At 40.3% G+C, this 21014-nt stretch overlaps 1 protein-coding gene across 1 annotated transcript in view; it reads right to left on the bottom strand.

Annotated features, from left to right (window-relative positions):
- Positions 1-402: 402 nt before the first annotated feature.
- LIN52 (lin-52 DREAM MuvB core complex component) overlaps positions 403-21014 on the bottom strand; it is an 890573-nt gene continuing 869961 nt past the window's right edge. Inside the window, exon 6 of the mRNA XM_044074726.1 lies at positions 403-1068. Coding sequence (XP_043930661.1) covers positions 1013-1068 — 56 coding nt within the window. The 3' untranslated portion in view covers positions 403-1012. The remainder of the gene's footprint in view (positions 1069-21014) is intronic.

Raw genomic sequence — 21014 nt, 5'->3', positions numbered from 1 at the left:
AGTTGTATTTGTAAATAATCCTTTGATGTAATTTGACTACCATAAGCCATCTTAGTTACGCAATTTAAAGAAATCATAATCAAGACATACTGTTCTTAATGAAATGAACATTTCTGAAATACATACCAATTGGAAAGTAGGTCAAAATGACAAAAGAAACCATTTCTGAAAAGAAAAGAGTAAATAACTGTTTCAAAGGGGCAAGAGGAAATGAAAATGCTGTAAAACAAATTTTACAGCTGGCATGCATTGTATAACTGGTATTTTATTTGGGATAATGTTTTGTTCAGTCTATTACTGTACGTTTCTGTGCATTTATTCTTTGTTTTGGACTGGGTCATGGTTGAAAAGGGCCCAGTACTAGCATTCTTACCTGGTTAACAAATGAAACAAATACATGACTGATTTTTACAAGAATAACTGTTTTATTGCTGCTAGGTTAGTTGCCCCCACACAGCATTATGCAATTTTGTAAATTAAAATCTGGACAAATACAACAGTAGAAACAGAAAATCTTCAGCAATGCATCTTTCTGAAGTTTAAATCTATTATAATCAGGCTGTCGACTTATATTTATTCAAATGCAAAATCCACTGTTAAATAATAGAAGAAACAAACCAAGTATTGTTTCAACCTTCAGCACTGTTGTACATGCTGTAGATTTGAAATGTTTTCTACTATTAATGTTATGCACACACTCTTTAAGGAGCTGCACATTAAGAAGAATGATAAAAACATCACTTCAAGCTGCACAATTTTAAAATATATTTTAAATAAAACTAAATACAAAGACAAAGGAGGAAAAATAAATCTGGAAATAACACTTTGGTTTTGTGGTGGAAATAGAGACAAATATCAAAGACATGAACTTGCGAACATATTGTTGAGCGTTTCTGGAGCTGCTATATGCTGACAAACTGGTCAAAAGCAACTGGCACTTTCGAATGACCAGTTTCTCATAGTCCAAAGCAAGTATGTCCATCCATGCAAAGCTGGTTGTATGATGCCAAAGCTACTTCTTGGGTTTTTCTAGGATATTAAGGAACTTCCCTCGAGTCATTTCTCTGGCTGAAATAACAAGTATTACATATATATACACGTTAATGGGACAGCACAATAGAATCATTTTAATAATACAAAACACAGAAACAAAACATTACTTCATCACCAGAACTTAGAAATGCTTGCATTATTTAAACAAAAGGGTAGAAAGAGAACAGTCATACACTTACTGGTCTGCCTGTACATCTCAACCATTACTTCAGGACAGCAACCAGCAGGGGAACAAAGGCTGGCAACTAGGCAATAGCACCAAGAAACCAATCTATGAGTAATGTCACTTCCCTGGGTGGCCCCAGATACTCCAACACCTTAGTCTCATCCCTCCAGAGAGAAGTCAGGTGACAGAGGAAAGGAGTTTAAGGAAGTGAAGGAGAACACCGCAGGCTAAGTCTCAGTAGGCAGCAAATAACAAAAGGTCTCTCAAAAGCCAGACATAACAGCAAATGCTAGCCGTATATGACACATTACTCAGTACTGTCCTAAAAGAAAAGTTATGTGAAGGCCCAAAGTTCATCAAATCATTGGATGCTGGACAGTGGCCCTTGCACATCTCCAAACATTTTTAGCAGCACTGCCCAGACTTGTTAGCAGTCATCCAACAGAAACATCATTTTACTGACATCCCTCCATGCCCTGTTTAAGTATAATATGCTCTACATCTTTTTCAGCCATTGCTGACTTTAGTAAACACAGTCAGCTGCAGGCACGAACAAGGTGTGTTAAAATGTACCCCTCATACCTGCAAGAACCTACCAAATGAAGGGAAATGTGTCACTAAGGTAGAGATTAAGGGGGGGGGGCACAAGGAGGAAACAAAACATGGAAGATTCAGCACTGTTATGGTGAGTACATCACATATTCTTTCCACCTCACTTTAAAATGATTCTCTGGTATTCTGGATTTGTTGGAAGAGAGTCCCAGGCAGTAAATGATCATCTGCTAGCAGGTAGGAAAAGTAAAAAGCTTGATTCAGAAATGCCCACATTTATTTAAATGGATAACATAAAAAGAAGTTATGATCCTACCATAACTTTCCATCTGTGTTGTCTACCTTCATTAACCTGTGGGTCTCAGTTCCAACCACTGGAGCAACTTGGTCGCTTCACTAGCTTGAGATTCGAAGCCCGAGCTCCTCATCCCTACCCACAATGCCTCTTCCCCCTAGAATACCTCATATCAAGTTTGCCATCACTACATATCCCCTATCCGTTACAAATGAAGTATCAAAGAAAAAGAGGAAAAAGCAACAGGAACTCAAACAGGAACAGAGGTTCCATGAACACAGCCATCAAGTCACTGAAAAAGGACTGGGGGAAGGGGGGGATTAATGAAGAATGAATATACACAAAACAGATGGAAAGTTATGGTAAGAACGTAACTTCTTTATCTGATGCCATCATCTTCATTTGTTCAGTAACCTGTGGGACAGACTCCCCAGACACAGGAACCCCGGGTAACCCTCATAGGAGGATATTCCGGAGCACTGCAGAGTCAAAAGAAGACCTATTCCTGGAAATGACATGTAGGTTATAATGGATAATGAATGTATGAGGGTTACACCATGTAGCCGCTGCACAAATATTATTAATAGAGACTCTTGACCAAAAGCGATGAGACATTGCCACGGACCTTGTAGAATAAGCCTTAACCTGGCCAGGTATAGGGATGCTCTTAGAAGAATAAACAAAGGAAATACAGTCTTTTAAGCATCTAGCCAAGGAAGTCTTGGTAATTACTTCACATTTTTTAGAGTCAGAAAAGGATATGAACAATTGTTCCAATTTCCTGAAGTTCTTAGTCCTGTCTACGCACATCAAGTAAATGAAGACCGTATTTTCCCTTTATTCTGAAACTCTGGGAAGAAAACAGGAAGGTTAATAGAGTGATTGATATTGGCTTCTAAAGCAACTTTAGCTAAGAAGGAAGGGTTGGTGCACAACGTTACCCTCTCTCTGTGGAAAATTAAGTAAGGGAACTTGGAGGGAAGAGCCTGTAACTCAGAGATTCTTCCTGCTTAAGTAATGGCCACCAGAAAAAGTGTTTCCCAAGAACGAAACTTTAAATCTACTGTGGCTGCTGGTTCGAAAGGAGGGTGAACCAGAGCCCCTGGGGGGGTCCTGAATTCTTTTTGGACTCCCCTACCATTTCTTCTTAAGCTTCTGTTTACCAGCATTTTGTTGAGACTATTTTGTTTTTTGCCAATACTGGATGAGGGGTTACAGAATGCGTTTATATCACGTTATTGAAATTTTACTACATCGAATCAATAAAGGTCGAACTTTATTGATCGAAGTAGTAAAATATCGAATAATGTAAAAAAAAAAAAAAAAATCAATAAAAAAAAACTAACTAGCGTAGGCAGGGGAGCAAGACCCCCTGCACCCCCCACACACCCCTACTTAAATATACCAACTCAGAGACCGCACTACATTGAGGTAAATGGAAATCTCCCCCTTACGGTGATTTCTGTTTACCTGCGCAATGTTCTGAACTTTCACGACAACGTGAACTAGACCCTACAGCATTTATTCATTTAATTAATTAATTAATTTATTTATTTTTTGTTCACTTTGTCAGTCCCACCAGGCTAGTAGCCTCTTTTCAGGGGAGACCCGAAGTGGCATTTATACTACTAGGGAAAATTTGTCTAGGGCATCAGGGAACTTTCCTTACTCATCACTATTGTGAGTGGGGCCCATTTTGAAGAAGCACTTCCTGTTTCCATTCCAGGCACAGAGGCAGCTTGGAGAAATAGGGAGGCAGTTGGAGAGAGAAGGAGGTGATGGAGTAGTTAAAGAAATGAAGGAGAAAGCAAATATCGAGACTGGAGAATATGTGCAGGATTCTAGGGAACTATTTCAAAGAAACCTATTTGATGGAGATGACTCAGCAAATGATGAATGTATAATTACAATCCTCCAGTCAGGAGGGTTGCGGGATTATATACTTAAAGAAATGGTGATGCACAGTGAGTCAAAAAATGAAGGAGATGTTTCCTGGGGGGAACTTTATGGTGAAAAAACAAAAGGAGGATGCAGAGACAATCCTGAAGAATAGTGGTGAGATGGAAAAGAAAACATATGCAAAGAAAGTAAAAGAAGGCAAAAGCAGAATCACACAAAAGAAAATGAAAACCAGAAGTGAGTGGTAAGGATTCAAAGTAAAGAAGACAAAGGAATGGACAGGTATGAAGTGTGGGACAATTTAATAGCTCCTTTGGTTGTAAAAGCACAAGAGACAAGAGCATTTTTTCTTATTAACAAAGAGACATTTTGTGACATTATATTTGAGACTGTTTCTTCAGTGGAAAACTTTCTTGGCGAATATGAAAAAATGAAACACTGTTACCCACGGAATCTTTACATGATAAAAGCATTTAACAGGGAAACAAAAAAGAAGACTTATGTGAAAGCTTTAAGTGCTGGACACTGCAAATGATTATGACAAAATGTGTTAGGGACTGGTGGGTTTGTAACAGTATGTTAAGAATAGAAAGAGAAACAAATTACACATATACCAAGCATGCTAAATGTGGAAGGAAACAGGAGTGTTGTAAAATACTGGGGACAACCCAAACCTATTTTTTTTTTTTTTTTTTGTGGAAAAGAAGGGCATTTAATAAGTAACTGTGACAAAATAAAATATTACATCTGTGGGGAAATGGGACATGATGCAAAACAAATGTGAACTGAAATGTTATAAATGTAACAAACTTGGGCATTTATGGATGGATTGCAAAAATGAAAATAGTACGGAAAAAGACAGAAGAAATGGGCAAAGAGAAGAAATTTTAGATGGAGTAGAAATAGAAGAAACTTGGATAAGGAAAAAATAATGAGGAGGGAGTAGAAGTAGGGTCTGAAATAAGTGATGAAGAAGACAAACTGAGAGGAAGTAAAGGGGAAAAATTATGTTGTTAAAAGAGGAAAGGAAACTTTAATGGGGATAAGTACAAAAGAAAAAAAAGGAAAGGAAATGGATGAAAAAGATTATATACGGCTAAAGATCGGGGAATGGTATAACGGATAAGCAATTTTACTCAATGAAGTAAGGTACAGAGTTTGATTCTCACCTTTAGGAAATAAAACTGGTTACACTTAGAATGGCCTATTAAGAAAGCTAGCCCAGTAGTTAGCTATGAATTTATGAAGCCATGAATCTAAGGAAAAGGGAAAAATGAACATTTTACAGTGCTTTCTGTAAAAGTGAATAGTATTAAGAATATAGTAAGAAGACTAGGAATTTTGGACTGGTGTAATAAATGTGATGTAGATGTAATTACACTAGAAGACATAAGAATTTTAACAAATGAAGAAATATTACAAACAGAGAAAATATGGGGGCGGGGGAGAAAATCTGGAATTTGAGAAATGAGAGATGCTCTGGAACAGACATACTCTGCAGAAATACAGTAATATCACATGCAACTTTAGCAAAAATAGGAAGATTAACAACTGTAGATTTAACATGGAAAGAATAAGTCTATAGAATTATAATACTGTATGCTTATACTAATTGTAAAGAAAGAGAAAGCTTATTTCTTCAGATTTTAGACTATGTTGTGATAAATATGAATATTATAATAACAGGAGACTAACTGTGATTAAGAGGCAAGCTTAAACAGAAAGGAAATGATATAAGAAAAATGTTAAAAGTTATAAGATGTGGTAAGTTAAAACTCTGGCACAAAAATTCATGGAGGTAGTTGTTGGGAGAGGACATGCAGGTGGTTGGTATGACAGAGCAAGATGCAGAGGACAATAAGAAATGGAAACAGACAACCCCTAATGGGAGCAGCCTATAAAATAAAAGAAGAAGAAAAAAGGGAAGTAGTTGTAATAGGACTTTCTGATCATCTTGCAATATGACTAGAGATAAAAGAAAACAAGGAATATATAAAATATATAAATGAGAAAGCATGGAATGAAAAACGAAAGAAATTAATAATACAGTTATGGAGAGATCATATTACTATGAGAACATTTTATAAAAATTGTTCTGAGTGGTGGGTGATATTTAAGGAAAAATATAAAAATGTTTTTACAGTGGCACTATGATGTGGGAAAAGTACAGAAAGAAAAATATAAAAGAATATATAACAACACATTGGAAGATTTAGATCATAATGACAGAAAGTGCTTTGACAAAGAAAAAGAAATATATGAAAGAAATCAAGAAAAAATACAATAATTGTTATATAAGCAAATATATTTTTACAAGGAAAAAGAGAAGTATTATTGAGTTACCCAAGCAGATTAGTTAACGAAGATGTTAGTGTAATGAGAGAAAAGAAGATGTAAAATGCGAAATAGAAAGAACTCAGGAAAAGATTATAAATAGTGTAGTACAATATGTCCAAGAAATGTTTAAAGAAAAAAAGAGGGTATTGAAAAAATGTGGAAAGTAAAAAAAGTTACCACAAAAAGAGAATAAAGAGTTGGAAAAGGCAATTTCTTTAAATGAACTAAAGTATTAAGACAAGGAAATACAAATTTGGCTACATGACTGTTGGCATAGGGTTTGAAATGTATAAGAATTTAAGGGATTGGCAAAAAAATATATTTAAAGATTTTGAGTGAATGGTTAAATGACAGTTTTACATATAAAGAATTATGTAGTGGAATACTTAAATTCATATGGAAGAAGGAAGATAGAAGAGAATTAAAACACTGGAGCCCAATAGTATTAAATAATAATGATTATAAGATCTTTATGTAAACAGTACAAAAGAGATTTGAAACTAAAATGGGAAATATTATGGAAGACGGCATATATAGTACAAAGGGGAATGTTTGTCAAAAACGAATGATAGAGAAATTGTGGATGACATGAACAGAAAAGAAGTAAAAATCATGACAAGACCTTACTAAGGCATTTGACACAACTGGACATGAGAACTTATGGGTAATAATGAAATAATATAATATAATTGAGAAAGTAAGTAAAAAAAATAAATATAACACCTGAAGGGTTAAGAATTCCAGTTTTGTTAACATATGCAGATGACATTATAATAATTGCAAAAAACAAAATCTGGACAAAAGTTAATAATTTGCAAATGAGTGTTTAGAGATGATTGCGATGGATTTAAAAAGAGAAAAGTAAAGGTTTAGGTGATGCAGTAAAGATCGGGGGTATATATTTTACAATGAATGACATTTCTGTGTTAGGTATAACATTTGGGAATAAAGATGGAAGTAGAATTCAATGGGAAAAAAACAACAGAAGAAATAAAGCAAATGTATCTTCTGGAGAACATATAAATTATCATTCAGGAAAAAAGGCTTATGTAATTAATTCAGTACTGATGGGAAATAGCATACTTAGCAAGGGTATTGACATTGTCAACAGTATTTGATAAGGAATTATTGCAGATCATTTTTTCATTCATATGGGGTTCTAGATTAAACCCAGTAAAAAAAGAGGAGTTTTGTATGCAAATAAAGGAGGAGGTGGTTTGGGGTTAATTAACCCAGTGGTGTACACTGTTTTTTTAAATTTTTACAAAGTGTTAAAGTGGACAAATGAAAAAGATGAGAGATTAGTAGTAAAACTGTATAAGTATGAATATGATAAATTTTGTGGTATGGTAAAAAAATAAATAAATAAAAAAGAGTAACAGACAGACTACATAAATGAAAAAATAAAATGTTACCAAGGAAAAATATTTTTGTGGACAATAAAAATTGACGATATAGAAAAAGATCGAAAAGTATGGAATACAAATGTAATTATAAAGCATTACTATGTAAAGCCATGGGAAAATCTAACAGATGAAAAAAATAATGCTATAAAATTAAGAAGCTGATGCATAATCAGAAAGGAAAATATCAAGATGTTTTGTGGAGAACGGTAACAGATAAACTGCCAGTCAAAGGAAATAGGCCATATAACAGAAAAGTGACTAAATATGCTTACATTGTCTAGAAAAATAAACTACGGAACATGTGTTTTTGAAATGTAAGAGAGTAAAAAAATTATGGGGAAAATTATGTAAAGAAGACTTTTTGAAGATATAAAAGAAGTGGATAAAATAAACATAGATATAATTAAATATTGATATAATAGAAGTAAAGAATATGTTAAAAGAATATATAAAAATTTATTTTATGAAATATGGGTTACACATAATATGTTTAATGGTAAATGGATTTTAGCAACAATATTAAGTAAAATCAGATGGTGGTTATGGAAAAAGGACTGGGGGTCTAATAAGGATGAACATTTAGCATGGTTGTATAGGAAATTATAAATATGTATAAACATTTATATATTTATGTATTTCTAAATATGTAAATATTTTGTAAATAAGAGTTATTTCTGTATATTAATAAAGGACCCCTACTCCTTTTGATATGTGCCCTGAAATCTTTCTCATCCACCTGAGCTACCACCACCTCAAGCAGATGGGCCCACAGTTTAATATCTCATCTGAATGATGGCCCACTCGGGAGTACAGCACACCCCTTATGCTGCACTACAGTGTTTGCAATCAATCAACCTGGTGTGGGAATAGAACCCAGAGGCGTCTCCATCAAAGGCATGTGTTACCTGTGGCACCACTGACACTGCTAACAGAATCCTTAGAAAACTTAAAAAAGGAAAAGAAGATTCTCTCTATCAACGTACCCTTTCGACACACTTTCTGATAACCCCGCAACAGATGAATCAAAAAAATCTAAATCTCTACCCAAAGGAGTATTTAAAATTTCATTTTTCACATCATCTTGGAGCTACTGAGAACACAGCCAGTCAAAGCTCCTCAAAACAGCACTAGTGGGCACAGCCTTAGTAGAAGTATCAACTAAATCATCCACACACTGCAAAAATGAGTTTTGACTTGTACCTTGGAAGAAACTAAATTATTTAAAGCAGATTTTTCTTAACAAGAAGCAACTGCAGACAAAATGCTTCTCATACTTTCATTAGTCAAAATAAACTTTAAGATAACAGCCTGACAATTTATAATTCTAAAAATCAAAGTTACAGAAGCATATCCTTTTTCCTAATCTTATCAATAATCTTCCCATCCTTGTTAGGAAGAGTAGGATTGGAATTAGCTAAATGTTTAGCAGCAGTGGGATTAAAAAGAAGTTATGTACTCACCATAACGTTCCATGTGAGTTGTTCATCTCACCTTCATTCTTACTGATGGGTTTGGAGCCGATCCTTGGCTCCGACTCGGCCAACTGCAAAAGCTTGAGGTCTTTAACTAGCTCGAGGCCAACTCCCTATCCCATGATGCACCCTGGTCTTTCCTCAGATCTTGTTTGCTGCCAACTGCCTACCTACTACCATTAATATGCCACTCTAAGAACTGGATAAGAGACAATGCACCATATACCAAAGGGTGACGGACCTCAAGTAGACTGGATGGGGGTTTGAGGGTGGGATGTAAGAATGAAGGTGAGATGAACAACTCATATGGAACGTTATGGTGAGTACATAACTTCTTTATGTGAAGTTGTTCTATCTCGCTGTTCATTCTTACTGATGGGTAGCGTCCCAAGCACCCTCTTTCTCGGGTAGCTCACAGGAGAATGTTCCTCAGAACTGTGGAACCCAAAGGAGGTTCTGTCCCTGGAGGCCTCATCTACTTTGTAATGAGTGATAAATGTATGAGGTCTTGACCAGGTAGCTGCTGCACAAATAGCATCTAATGGTAACCTTGCAGAAAAGGCTAATGAGGTTGAAACAGCTCTAGTAGAGTGGGCCTTTATTTTTTGTTGTAAAGGAGCATTCTCTGAACTATAGATGAAGGAAATGCAATCTGATAGCCATCTTGACAAGGTGACTTTTGTCAGTGGGGCACTTTTTTCTGACGCCGAAAAAGAAACAAAGAGCTGATCCGTTGTTTTGAATTGTTTCGTTCTATCTAAATAAAAGCAGAGTTGTCTATGAACATCAAGTTTGTGCAGCATGTGTTCCATCCTATTTGTGTATTTAGGAAAGAAAATTAGCAATTCAATAGATTGGTTAAGATCCGTCTCTGAACAAACTTTTGGTAAGAAGGATGGATTAGTTCTGAGCGAAACTCTGTCTTTATGGAAAATCAAATAGGGAGGTTTGATGGTCAAAGCCTGTAACTCATAAATCCTACAAGCAGAAGTAACAGCTATCAAAAATATAGTCTTCCATGAGAGAAATTTCAAATGTCAGGATGAGGCTGGTTCGAAAGGAGGTAATATAATTTGGGAAAGAACAACATTTAGACTCCATGGCATGGCTGGAGTTGTGGTTGGTGATTTCAAATGAATGGTACCTAAGAAAGGCTTTAGAGAGTCGATGTGACATGACATTAGAACCTTGGAAGCCAAGATGAAAGTTTGAGATTGCTGCTAATTGAACTCTAATGGTAGCTGCAGTAGCTCCTTCGTTAAAAAGTTTAGTCAGAAATTCCAGTATAGATGGGACTGGAGCTAGGTAGGGATCAACAGCGTTCTGAGATGCCCATAGAGAAAATCTCTTTCATTTGCTAAGATATAACTTTCTGGTCGATGATTTATGACAGGATGTTATAATATGTTGGGCTTCCGCCGAGAGGTTGTAAATCCTGGCTATTGTTGGAATTGGAGCAGCCAAGCCTCAGTTTGAGGGAATGAAGAGAAGGATGAAGAGCCCCCGATGAATGGGTCAGCAGATCTGGAACTGGGTCCAGGATCCAGGGTTCTTCCAAAAGATGAGGCTGAAGGAAGGGAAACCAAATCTGCCAAGGCCAGTAAAGGGCTATTAAGATTATTGTCCTTCCCACAGACTTTGTTTTCTGTAATACTTTGGGTATCAGAAGGAAGGGGGGAAAGGCATGCCTAGGAGACCCAGGGGACAATTGTGCACCAATGCATCCCTTGGGGCATCCCCCCGCGGGGGGATGAGGGCAAAGTAGCTGCTGCATTTCGTGTTTGTTGGGGTTGCAAAGAGATCGCAGCAAGGCTGGCCCCACCTGTGGAATATCTGTTCTGCTACTTGTTTCTTTAGGGACCACTCGTGAGGCAAAATAATTGCCCTGCTTAGCTATCACATTAGATCTCCCTGGGATGTGCATTGCTATCAGAAAGCACTGGGTGGAACTTGCCCACTGCCACACTCTCAGGGCCTCTTGTCATAGGGGATAAGATTTGGTTCCTCCTTGTTTGTTTATGTACCAGACCACAGACATGTCTGTCTGAAATGCAATTGTTCCCGGAGGTAGAGTCTCTTGAAAGGACTGCAATGGTAGAAGTACCGCTCTCATCTCCAGAACATTTATATGCAGATGAGCCTTGTGTTTCTTCCACTTCCCTTGGACTGTTCTTCCCTGATAATGCCCCCCCCCCCCCTATCAAGGAAGCATCCGTTGTCACTGTGACTATGGGATTGGGTAGAACGAATGGATGGCCCCGAGTTACCTGATGAGATGTCAGTCACCACTGAATGTCCTTCTTGCACGTATTCGTTGTGATGATTTGGTGTGACACTGGGAGTTCCTGAAAGGACCATTGAGAGAAAAGGAGCCACTGTAGAACTCGCATGTGCATTCGAGCGAGGGGAATGGCTATGATCGCTGCCATTGATCCTAGCAATTTAAGTACCATTGAGACTGGTGCTTTTGTCCTTGGAAGCAAGTCTAATATTTGTTTTCTTAAGAGACAAACTCTTTCTGGAGGCAGACTTAATGTCATTGGAACTATGTTTAGTTCTGCTCCTATAAAAACGGTCTGTTGCAATGGCGATAAGGCAGATTTTTCTGAGATGATGGTAATCCACAATTGATTGCAGACATTTAAGGTTGTATACCTCGCCTGAATGAGTTGATGCTTGGTGGTGGCAGTGAGGAGCCAGTCGTCCAGATATGGAAACATCTGGAATCCCACACGTCTCAGGTGAGCCATGACTACTGCCATATATTTGGTGAACACTCTGGGGGATGTAGTGAGACAGTACAGTTGTGTACACTTACCATAAATGTAGATGTTCAAGTGCATTCACTGTTGCAGTCATCACATTTGGGTTATCTGCTTGCAGTAGCCCTCAGTCAGCCTGATTGTCAAAGTCTTGGGTCCTGCGCCGGTTGCTGTCTCATCCTCCATGACGTCAGGTAGTCAGGGGTATAAAGCATGCAGCCGATGCTATTATATCAGTTTTTCTTGCCCCAGAAGTCAGGTGCCCCCCCTAATGGGAAGCAATTAAATATATATATATATATATATATATATATATATATATATATATATATATACATATATATATATATATATATATATATATATATATATATATATATATATATATATATATATATACATATACATACACACACACACACACACACACACACATATACACAAGGTTACACCTCCAATAAAAAAGCAAATACACCAAAAAGCTTTTAAGCATAGTAAAGGTATAGCCAAGAGAAGTCAGGGGGGAGGGTAACCAGGACTGCAACAGTGAATACACTCGAACATCTACATTTATGGTAAGTGTACACAACTATACTATGTTCTTTATGTTTCACTGTTGCAGTCATCACACTTGGGTTGATTCCCAAAGCTAAGGATGGGAGGAAGCATTTAGACAGCATTAGGACCAGCTATAAGGCCCTGCAAGACTGCAGTGTCAAAGCCAGCTCTGAATTTAGAGAAAATTGGTAAATGGTAATGCTTGGTGAAAGCATGAACAGAATTCCAAATAGCAGCCTCTAGGATGTCCCTGGTAGGTAACACCTCTGAGAAAGGCTGTAGAGGTAGATGGTTGAATGGGGTCTAATCCCCTGTGGGATAGGTTTTCCATGCTGCTTATAGCAGAAATGAATGCAATGGCCTATCCATTTAGAAATGGTTTGCTTTGAAATAGCCTTCCTCTCTGCCCCTGCAGCAAATGCCACCAGCAGTTGTTCAGATTTCCTTTGAGGTTTAGTCCTGTCCAAGTAAAATCTAAGTTGTCTGTGCACATCTAAGGAGTGCAGGATCCTTTCCCCTTTGTTCTGTGGATTAGAAAAGAAGGTTGGCAAATGAATGGACTGATTAAGAGTCACACTGGATACCACCTTGGGCATGAAGGAGGGACTGGGTCCTGGGGGACACCATGTCTGCATGAAAAATGATGAAAGGTTCCACTGCCATAAGGGCCTGTAGTTCAGATACCCTTCTTGCTGAAGTAAATGCTAAAAGGAAGGCTGTTTTCCAAGAAAGAAATTTTAACTCTGCACTTGCAGCTGGCTCAAAAGGATGAAGAGTGAGTTTTTCCAACACAAAGTTAAGGTCCTAGGCTGGAGTTGGGGCTCTCCTGGGTGGTCTTAAGTTTTTGTCCCCTCTGAGGAACTGCTTGAGCAGTGGATGAGAGAAGAGGGGTGGTACTGTGTTGTAATGAGCTGAAATGGCTGAGGATGAATTTTGATGGAGGAAAAAGAAAGGCCCTTGTGAAGTATCTCAGTTAAGTATTGAAGAATCTGAGGTAAATTGGGCGCTGCTGTGCCCATCCCTTGAGTTTGGGTCCAGGCACGGAATCTTCCATTTTTCAGCATAAGATTTTCTAGTACTAGGCCTCCTTGCCTCTAAAATGACATTCAACACTTGTTTACTGAGGGATGGTAATGGAGTGATTAGGAAATTAGCCAGGCTGCCAGGGTCAGTGTTTGAAGCTGAGGGTGCAGAATCTGGCTCTCCTGCTGTGACAGCAGGGTAGGGGTCTGAGGCAGGTGCCATGGAGTAAGCAGTGACAAAATGCGCAAGACGGGGTACCAGTGTTGGCGTGGCCAGTCTGGTGCAATCAGTATCGTCCTTGGTATGTCCCGTTTGATCTTTAGTAGTACTGTGGAGAGGAGAGGCAGAGGAGGAAAGGCATAAACTGATAGATTTTTCCAGCTGAAGGACAGAGCATACACTTTCCAAGCTTGTTTGTGGGGAGTCCTTGTGCAGAATTTGTCCAATTGATAGTTCTGGGGGAGGCAAACAGATCTATATCTGGGCTCCCCCATTTGTTTATCAATATGTTGAAAAGCTTTGGTTCCAGTTCCTCTCGTGTGGGTCCATGAGATTTCTGCTTAGTTCGTCTGCCATTGTATTTAGTTTTCCTGGCAGGAAATGAGCCTGTAGATGTAATTGGTAGCTCAAGGCTGTGTTCCACAGAGCCATGGCTAGTCTGCAGAGGGGGTAAGAATGGGTACCCCCCTGCTTGTTTATGTACCACATAACAGTGGTGTTGTCCGTCCTTACCATTAATTGTCCTGAAAGAATGTGGCCCTTGAAGGCTGTCAGAGCATTCTGCACAGCTAACATTTCTTTTTGATTGATATGCAGGTGCATTTGACTTGGGTTCCATTTGCCCTGAATGCACTTCCCTGCCAGGTGAGCCCCCCATGCATAGTTTGATGCGTCTATTGTTAGGGTTTGGGCGGCAGGGGGTAGAGTGAATGGTAGTCCCTTGTTTAGGTGGCAGGCCTCTGCCCACCAAAGGAACACTAACTGTAAGCAAGGTATGATAGGGATCATTGCTTCTAGATCCTAAGAATGTTGACACCATAGGCTTTTTAGATACCATTGTAGTTTCTTCATATGCAGTCTTGCATATGGAATTAGTAGAATGCAGGAGGCCATGAACCCCAAGGCTTCCAGTATTTGCCTTGCAGATAGCAGGGTTTTTGTGGCCATTAGTTTGAAGTAAGTTGTCAAATGAATTTGTTTCTCTGGCGTGAGGAAAGTCATCTGGGAAGTTGTGTTCAAGCTTGGTCCCAGGAATATAATTTGCTGACAGGGTACCAGATGTGATTTCTTTTCGTTTATGGTGTACCCCAGACAAGTTAGCACCTTTTGTACAAATGCCAGATGATTCAAAAGTATGTCCTGGCTTTCTGCCTGAATTAGACAATCGTCCAGATATGGGTATATTTGAATATTTCTTTGCCTGCAAAATGTAATGACTGGAGCTAGGCACTTTGTGAATACCCTGGGCGCAGTAGATAAGTCAAAGGGCAGTGCAGAGAACTGATAGTGCATGTAGCCTGCTTTGAAGCATGGGTATCTTCTGCAAGATTCCCTGATTGGGATGTGCAGGTAGGCTTCTTTTAAATCCAGTGTTGCAAACCAGGCATCTTTGCCTAGCATAGGAAGTAACTGGTGAAGAGTTAGCATCTTGAATTTTGGAATCACCAAAAAGGTGTTTAATATGGAAAGGTCCAGGATAGGACACCAAGAGTTGTCTTTTCTGGGTACCAGGAAAAGTCTTGAGTAGAGACATTGTCCCTTTTCCTCTTCTGGTACAGTTTGAATAGCCTTTATGCTTAAGAGAGAGAGAGAGAGAGAGTACTTGCTTTTGAGCCTCTGCCCACTGATTTGGGGGTAGATCTGGCCAACCGTTTGGGGTTGGTAACGTGTGGAAGTGAAATCTGTATCCTTGGGAAACTATATTTAACACCCATTTGTCATGGGTAATGAGTTCCCAGTTTTTTGCCTGCAGAGCAATCTTTCCCCCTAAAGGAGCAGTCAGTTGAGAAGTGCTTGAAAGTTTTAAAGTTAAGTCACTGAGACAGTTTACCATAGGGGGGAGTCTTACTACTCCCTGATTTGGAAGTGGGACCCCCCCACTGTTTAGTCTTGTGCGTACCCTGGGACTAAAGCCTGGGTGTTCTGCTGGTTCTGGGTTTGGACTGAGAAGGCCTGGAAGAGGCAGGAAAGAGGACCAATGCCTACTAATTCTCTGAGGTTGTACTTGTAGTAAATCTTTAACAGTTTGCATAGATTTAGCTTTTTCCTCCATCTTTTTAAGAACTTCTGCTTTGTTGCCAAACAGACGGTCCTGATTTAAGGGAGTATCCAACAATTTAGCTTTAACATGATCTGGCAAAGATTGCTCCTTAAGCCAAGCATGCCTTCTAAGTACAGACCCAGTGACAGCAGCCCTGCAAGATGCCTCTAGTGAATCAAAATCACATTGCAAAGTATGCTTTTCAACCTGTTCAGCAGAATGCATTAAATCCTGTAAATCCTTATTTTCAGCATAATCAGGAATCAACATAATTTTCTGTTTAAGCAATCCAATGATATGCTGCTGATACTTTAACTTATGAAACTGGCAGTTTAAGGCCCTAATAGCCTCAGTTGCAGAAGTGTAAACTTTCTTACCCTGTCTATCCAGTACCCTGGAGTCTCTATCAGAGGGGGTAGGATTTTTGGCAGTAGTAGCCTTGATGCCCTTGGGTCCCTGTGAAATGGTCTCAGGATCCGCAGTAGGATTTTTAAAAAGGAACTTGTGAGAGTCAGGAACCTTGTAGTATCTATCAGGTATTCTGGGAGCAGGGGGTAAAGAGTCAGGGGCCAATCTAGATTCAGAAAAGGCATCATCAACAATGTCTAGTACAGGAGGTATAGCTAAAGGCCTGTGCTGGGGCAGGAGTAAGAAATCCTCTAAGCCTCTTTTTAGAATCAGAGTAATCCTGGCTTTCCCAGCGTAAGTGCTCCCTAAGAGTATGCAGGGTTTCACCAAAAGAGAAATCCTCTGGGGGAGGGGGGGGGAGCACAGGGTATAGAGTCCTCTGCATCAGAATCCTCATAGGTAGATACGGGTAAATCCTCATCAGAAGAAACAGAAATTTCAGAATCCTGGTCAGAAGTATCATACGCAAATTCAGTCCTAGGTCTCTTAGAGGGGGAAGGTTGGCTTCCCCTGATTAAAGTAATAAGGTCTTCAGCCATTCTTATCATCATTTTTTTAGGCATAGAGGCCTGACCATGCAGTCTGGGCATCAGTTTTCTAGGCATAGTTCGAGTTTTAGGCCTTGAAGAAGAAGATGGCATTGGTTTAATATGCAATTCGGTAGGCCTGAATACACCCTCAGAATGCACAGCGGCTCCGGACCCATCCAAGGTAGAGACATCCGCAGGTTCCACAGTTGAAGCATCTCGTGGCATACCGGTCTCAGTAGAGGCCTGCGAATCTGAAGTAGCGGGTTTCAGGGGCTGTGAAAGCGCCTCACTGAGTACCGGCAAACTGGCGACTGGCTTAGGAGAAGCATCGTCATCAGCTTTGGACCTAGGCGGCCTGTCTCTGTCTTTATCTTTGCGTTTTTTTGGAATGTTGGTAGTTGGATGGCTTACTGAAGACATAACTGGATAATTGAACTGAGTACCAAAATATTTAGAAGCGTAAATATACTGACGATGAATAGTTCGTTGCTTAAATAAGGCACAAAACTGACAGCGAGGTACGTCGTAGTCAGGGCCTAGGCAAGGAATACAGTACGAATGAAAATCTTCATGAGGTATTTGCTTTCCACAAGAAATACAATTACTGACATCGGTTTAGAGCAAGAAAAAGTTTCCCCAATGGGGTACTTAGCTTTAGTTGAAGACTTTGGTTCTGAAACTCGAAAACGAAAATTTCAGGAGTCGGCCGACCGGCACTTGTGAACTGCTTCTGTTTCGGGCACCGCACGGCAAGAAAGACTGACGTAATGGCGTCGGCTGCATGCTTTATACCCCTGACTACCTGACATCATGGAAGATGAGACAGCAACCGACACAGGACCCAAGACTTTGATAATCAGGCCGACTGAGGACTACTGCAAGCAGATAACCCAAATGTGATGACTGCAACATTGAAACACGAAGAACATCAAAGGGCAGAGCGCAAAATTGATAATGGCTGGCTCCCAGCCGGAAGTGTAGATGATCCCTGGATGGCCTGTCCATCTTTATGTGGTAGTACACATCCTGAAGATCGATAGAGCACATCCAATTGTCTTTCCCCAGAAAGGGGAGTATTGACTAAAGCGTGACCATCTGGAACTTTGTCTTTTTTACTGACTTGTTTAGTCTGCTAAGGTCCAGAATAGGTCTCCAGCCCTTGTTTTCTCTGCAACTAAAAAGAACCTTGAGTAAGTTCCGGATCCTCTCTGGTCTGTTGGAACTGGCTGGATGACTCTTTTCCCCAGCAACCTTTGGAACTGAAAGGCTGCTTGTTCCCTGTAACTGAGTGGAACGTCTGGGATTTTTTTCACTAGAGGGGGAGGAGTATCAAAGGGAATCGAGTATCCTGTGGATATTATGCTTTGTACCCAGATGTCTTTTGTTATTTTTAGCCAGGCGTCCAGGTACAAAGAAAGGCGTCCCTCGACTGCCTCCAGAGACGAACAGTCGGGCCTCCTTTCAGGAGCGCTGATAGGACTTGCCAAAGAACTGATCTCTGTCACCCTGGTTCTGCGGACCCCCTCTGCCGTGTAGGCGTTTTCTGTTATTACCCCCTCCTCTGCCTCTAGAGGGGGTTTCACCACGAGTGTCCTGGAAAGATCCTTGAGATTTAAGGATCCATATCTTTCCAGCCCCCCCTCCCTTTAGGGTAAGGTCTATTTGGGGTAGAAAAACGTACTCCGATGGCAGACAAGGTCTATCTGTCTTTTTCACTCCTGGTAAGCGTTTCCTTTACCTTTGGTCTGAAAAGGAATTAACCGTCAAAGGGGGTGCTAATGAAAGAAAACTTAAAGGGTTCCGCAAAGGAACATAAGCGCATCCAGGAATGTCTCCTGAGAGCAATTCCTGTACCCACTGCTCTGCTCGTACCATCAGCTGCATATGATAACAGATGCATGGACGAGTTCACAATCGAATTAAGAGAGTGGAGAGCTGGGAAGTTACCTTGTCCGAAACCTCCGCAGCTACTGACCCCTGCAGGGTGTCCCCCAGCTCCTCCAGGAGATCCCTTTGTAAACTAGTACAATGTGTGAGGTAGTTCAGCGGTCGAAGGCCAAAGGCCACTGAACTAAACATACACTTCCCGTACCTGTCCATGATCCTGGACTCTCTATTAGGGGGATGAACAGATGAAGAAGTCTCTGATAATTCCTTCTTGGTGGCTGCCGCCACCACCATAGCATCCACAGGTACTCCTTTAGTGAGATAAGCTCTAACTTTAGGGCAAGTTATAAATTTAGTAGGCCTCCTAGGTACAGGCTCTGTGGTGTCTGGGGACTCCCATGCCCTTCAAGTGAGTAATTCAAGCAACTCATCGAAAGGTGGAGACACGGAAGAGGTGGAGGATTGAGACCCAAAAGCCTTCAGGAGGACTGACTCATCATCAGTAGGGTTACAGGATTTCCAGCCACCCCTCTGTTTAAGAATTTCAAAGATATTTGCAAAGGAGATATCCTCTGAGAGGACCGTAGGGAACCTTCTGACTCATCCAAGTCAGTATCCGAAGTGACCGACTCCTGCGGGGTGTCCAGATGCTTCCTCTTGCAAAGTCTCTTCCTAGACACCTCTTCAGTGGGTGCTTCTGGAGAGGTCTCGGAAGAACATGGCTCACCTAATGGGGCTTCCTGAGGCTCAGGATTTCTATGCTTTAATGAAGCGTGTGATGTAGAGGTGGACACCGGTGCTTTCAGGGAGGGAGCTGCTGGGACTGATGGAGTGGTCATCAGCGTAGACAAAGCCCTCCACATAGCCTCAAAGGCCCCTCAGTCCCGGCGAGAGGAATCCCTCAGATCCAATGATTTGATGCAAACTGTCTGCGCCGGTATGGAGGGCTCCGAGCCAGAGGTCGGGGCCGAATTCACACGAGCCGAAGCTCTGAGAGGTAAAGCCGGCACCGACAAGTCGGTCTTACTATCCTCCCTGGACCCAAATGGCGAGTGTCGGCTATAAGATCCTTCGGTCGGAGCCGAAGACATCAGGGCAGTCAGGGCCAATAAGCCTAGAGTAGGTATCGGTCCTGAAGGTTCCATGATCATCAGTTTTGTCTCTCTGGCTCTAAAACTTCCATGCGGATTGGAGAAGGAACAGAAGATGTTGGGGGAACTAAAGTCAGCTCTGAAGCCCCCAGGGTTGGTGCCAATAAATTTTTTGCCAGCGCCAGTATCTGGAAAAGCTTCTTTACCACGTGGTCTACATCCAAATCAGACAGTCTACTTGAGGTCCGTGAAGAATGTGATGAAGTCACTGATTGTAAAATGGGAGATTTAAATGTAGGAGATACCGGCTCCAAGGTCGGAGACTGGCTCCTAACCACAACAGTCGGTTCCGTAGACTGTGGAGCTGATGTTGAAGCTTTACTGGAGGCTGATTTTGTAGTCAATGGACTCTTCGTTGGTTCCTTAGGCTTTTTGGAGTGCTTGTTAGACTTATCCAGCGACTCTTGGAAGGAGGATTTTAAAAGACCCTTATCCATGAGTTTTCTTTTCCTTTAATGCAACACTCTGGAGCTAAAAGAGTGGCATATAGCACAGTTTTCTTGCAGGTGTGCTTCACCCAAAAAGTAGACATATTCAGTATGTCCATCGGTGATGGACATCTTTTGCCCACATCTTGGGCATTTTTTGAATCCAGACTTGGATTTTTCCTTTTCCCGATGAGACATAGTATCAGAGACAAATACACTCAAGAAATAGGTCAGTGTTGAAAAGGGACAGCAAGTATATTCAGAAGTACAAAAATACTAACACTAATACTTCACAAGCAACTGCTGCCCAGTAAATAAAAGGGCTCGAACTCTAAATATCCACACTGAAGCAACTACTAAAGCCTTGTAAAAAAAAAAAAAAAAAGCTCAAAGAAAATCTTAACTATCAGTATAAATTTAAGCTAAAGTTAAACTATCTGCCCTGTAAAAAAGAAGGGCTCTAATTTAACAGATACACACACACAGAATACAAATGCTAGAGATAGGCAGAAGAAAGGCCTAATAACACGGCCACTAATATCTACTAATTTAACTATAGAATCAACCAACTGTTAATATCTATGTTTTAAACTACCTAAATAACTAACAGGCTAAACTATTATAAACACTTACTTAGCAGAAAAAAATAGAATTAAAGAAAGTTATTCACTGGCCAGAGCTGGTGAACGTCCGGTCAAGTTGCAGCGGTAAACGAGACCTGAGGGAAGATCATGGTGCATCATGTGATTGGGGGTTGACCTCGAGCTTTTGCAGTTGGCCGAGTCAGAGTCGAGGATCTGCTCCAAACCCATCAGTAAGAACGAATG

Source organism: Protopterus annectens, chromosome 6.part0 (genome assembly GCF_019279795.1).
Source record: "Protopterus annectens isolate FY-2018-M chromosome 6.part0, PAN1.0, whole genome shotgun sequence".
NCBI lineage: Eukaryota > Metazoa > Chordata > Ceratodontiformes > Protopteridae > Protopterus > Protopterus annectens.
This window is presented reverse-complemented; position numbering and strand designations above follow the sequence as displayed.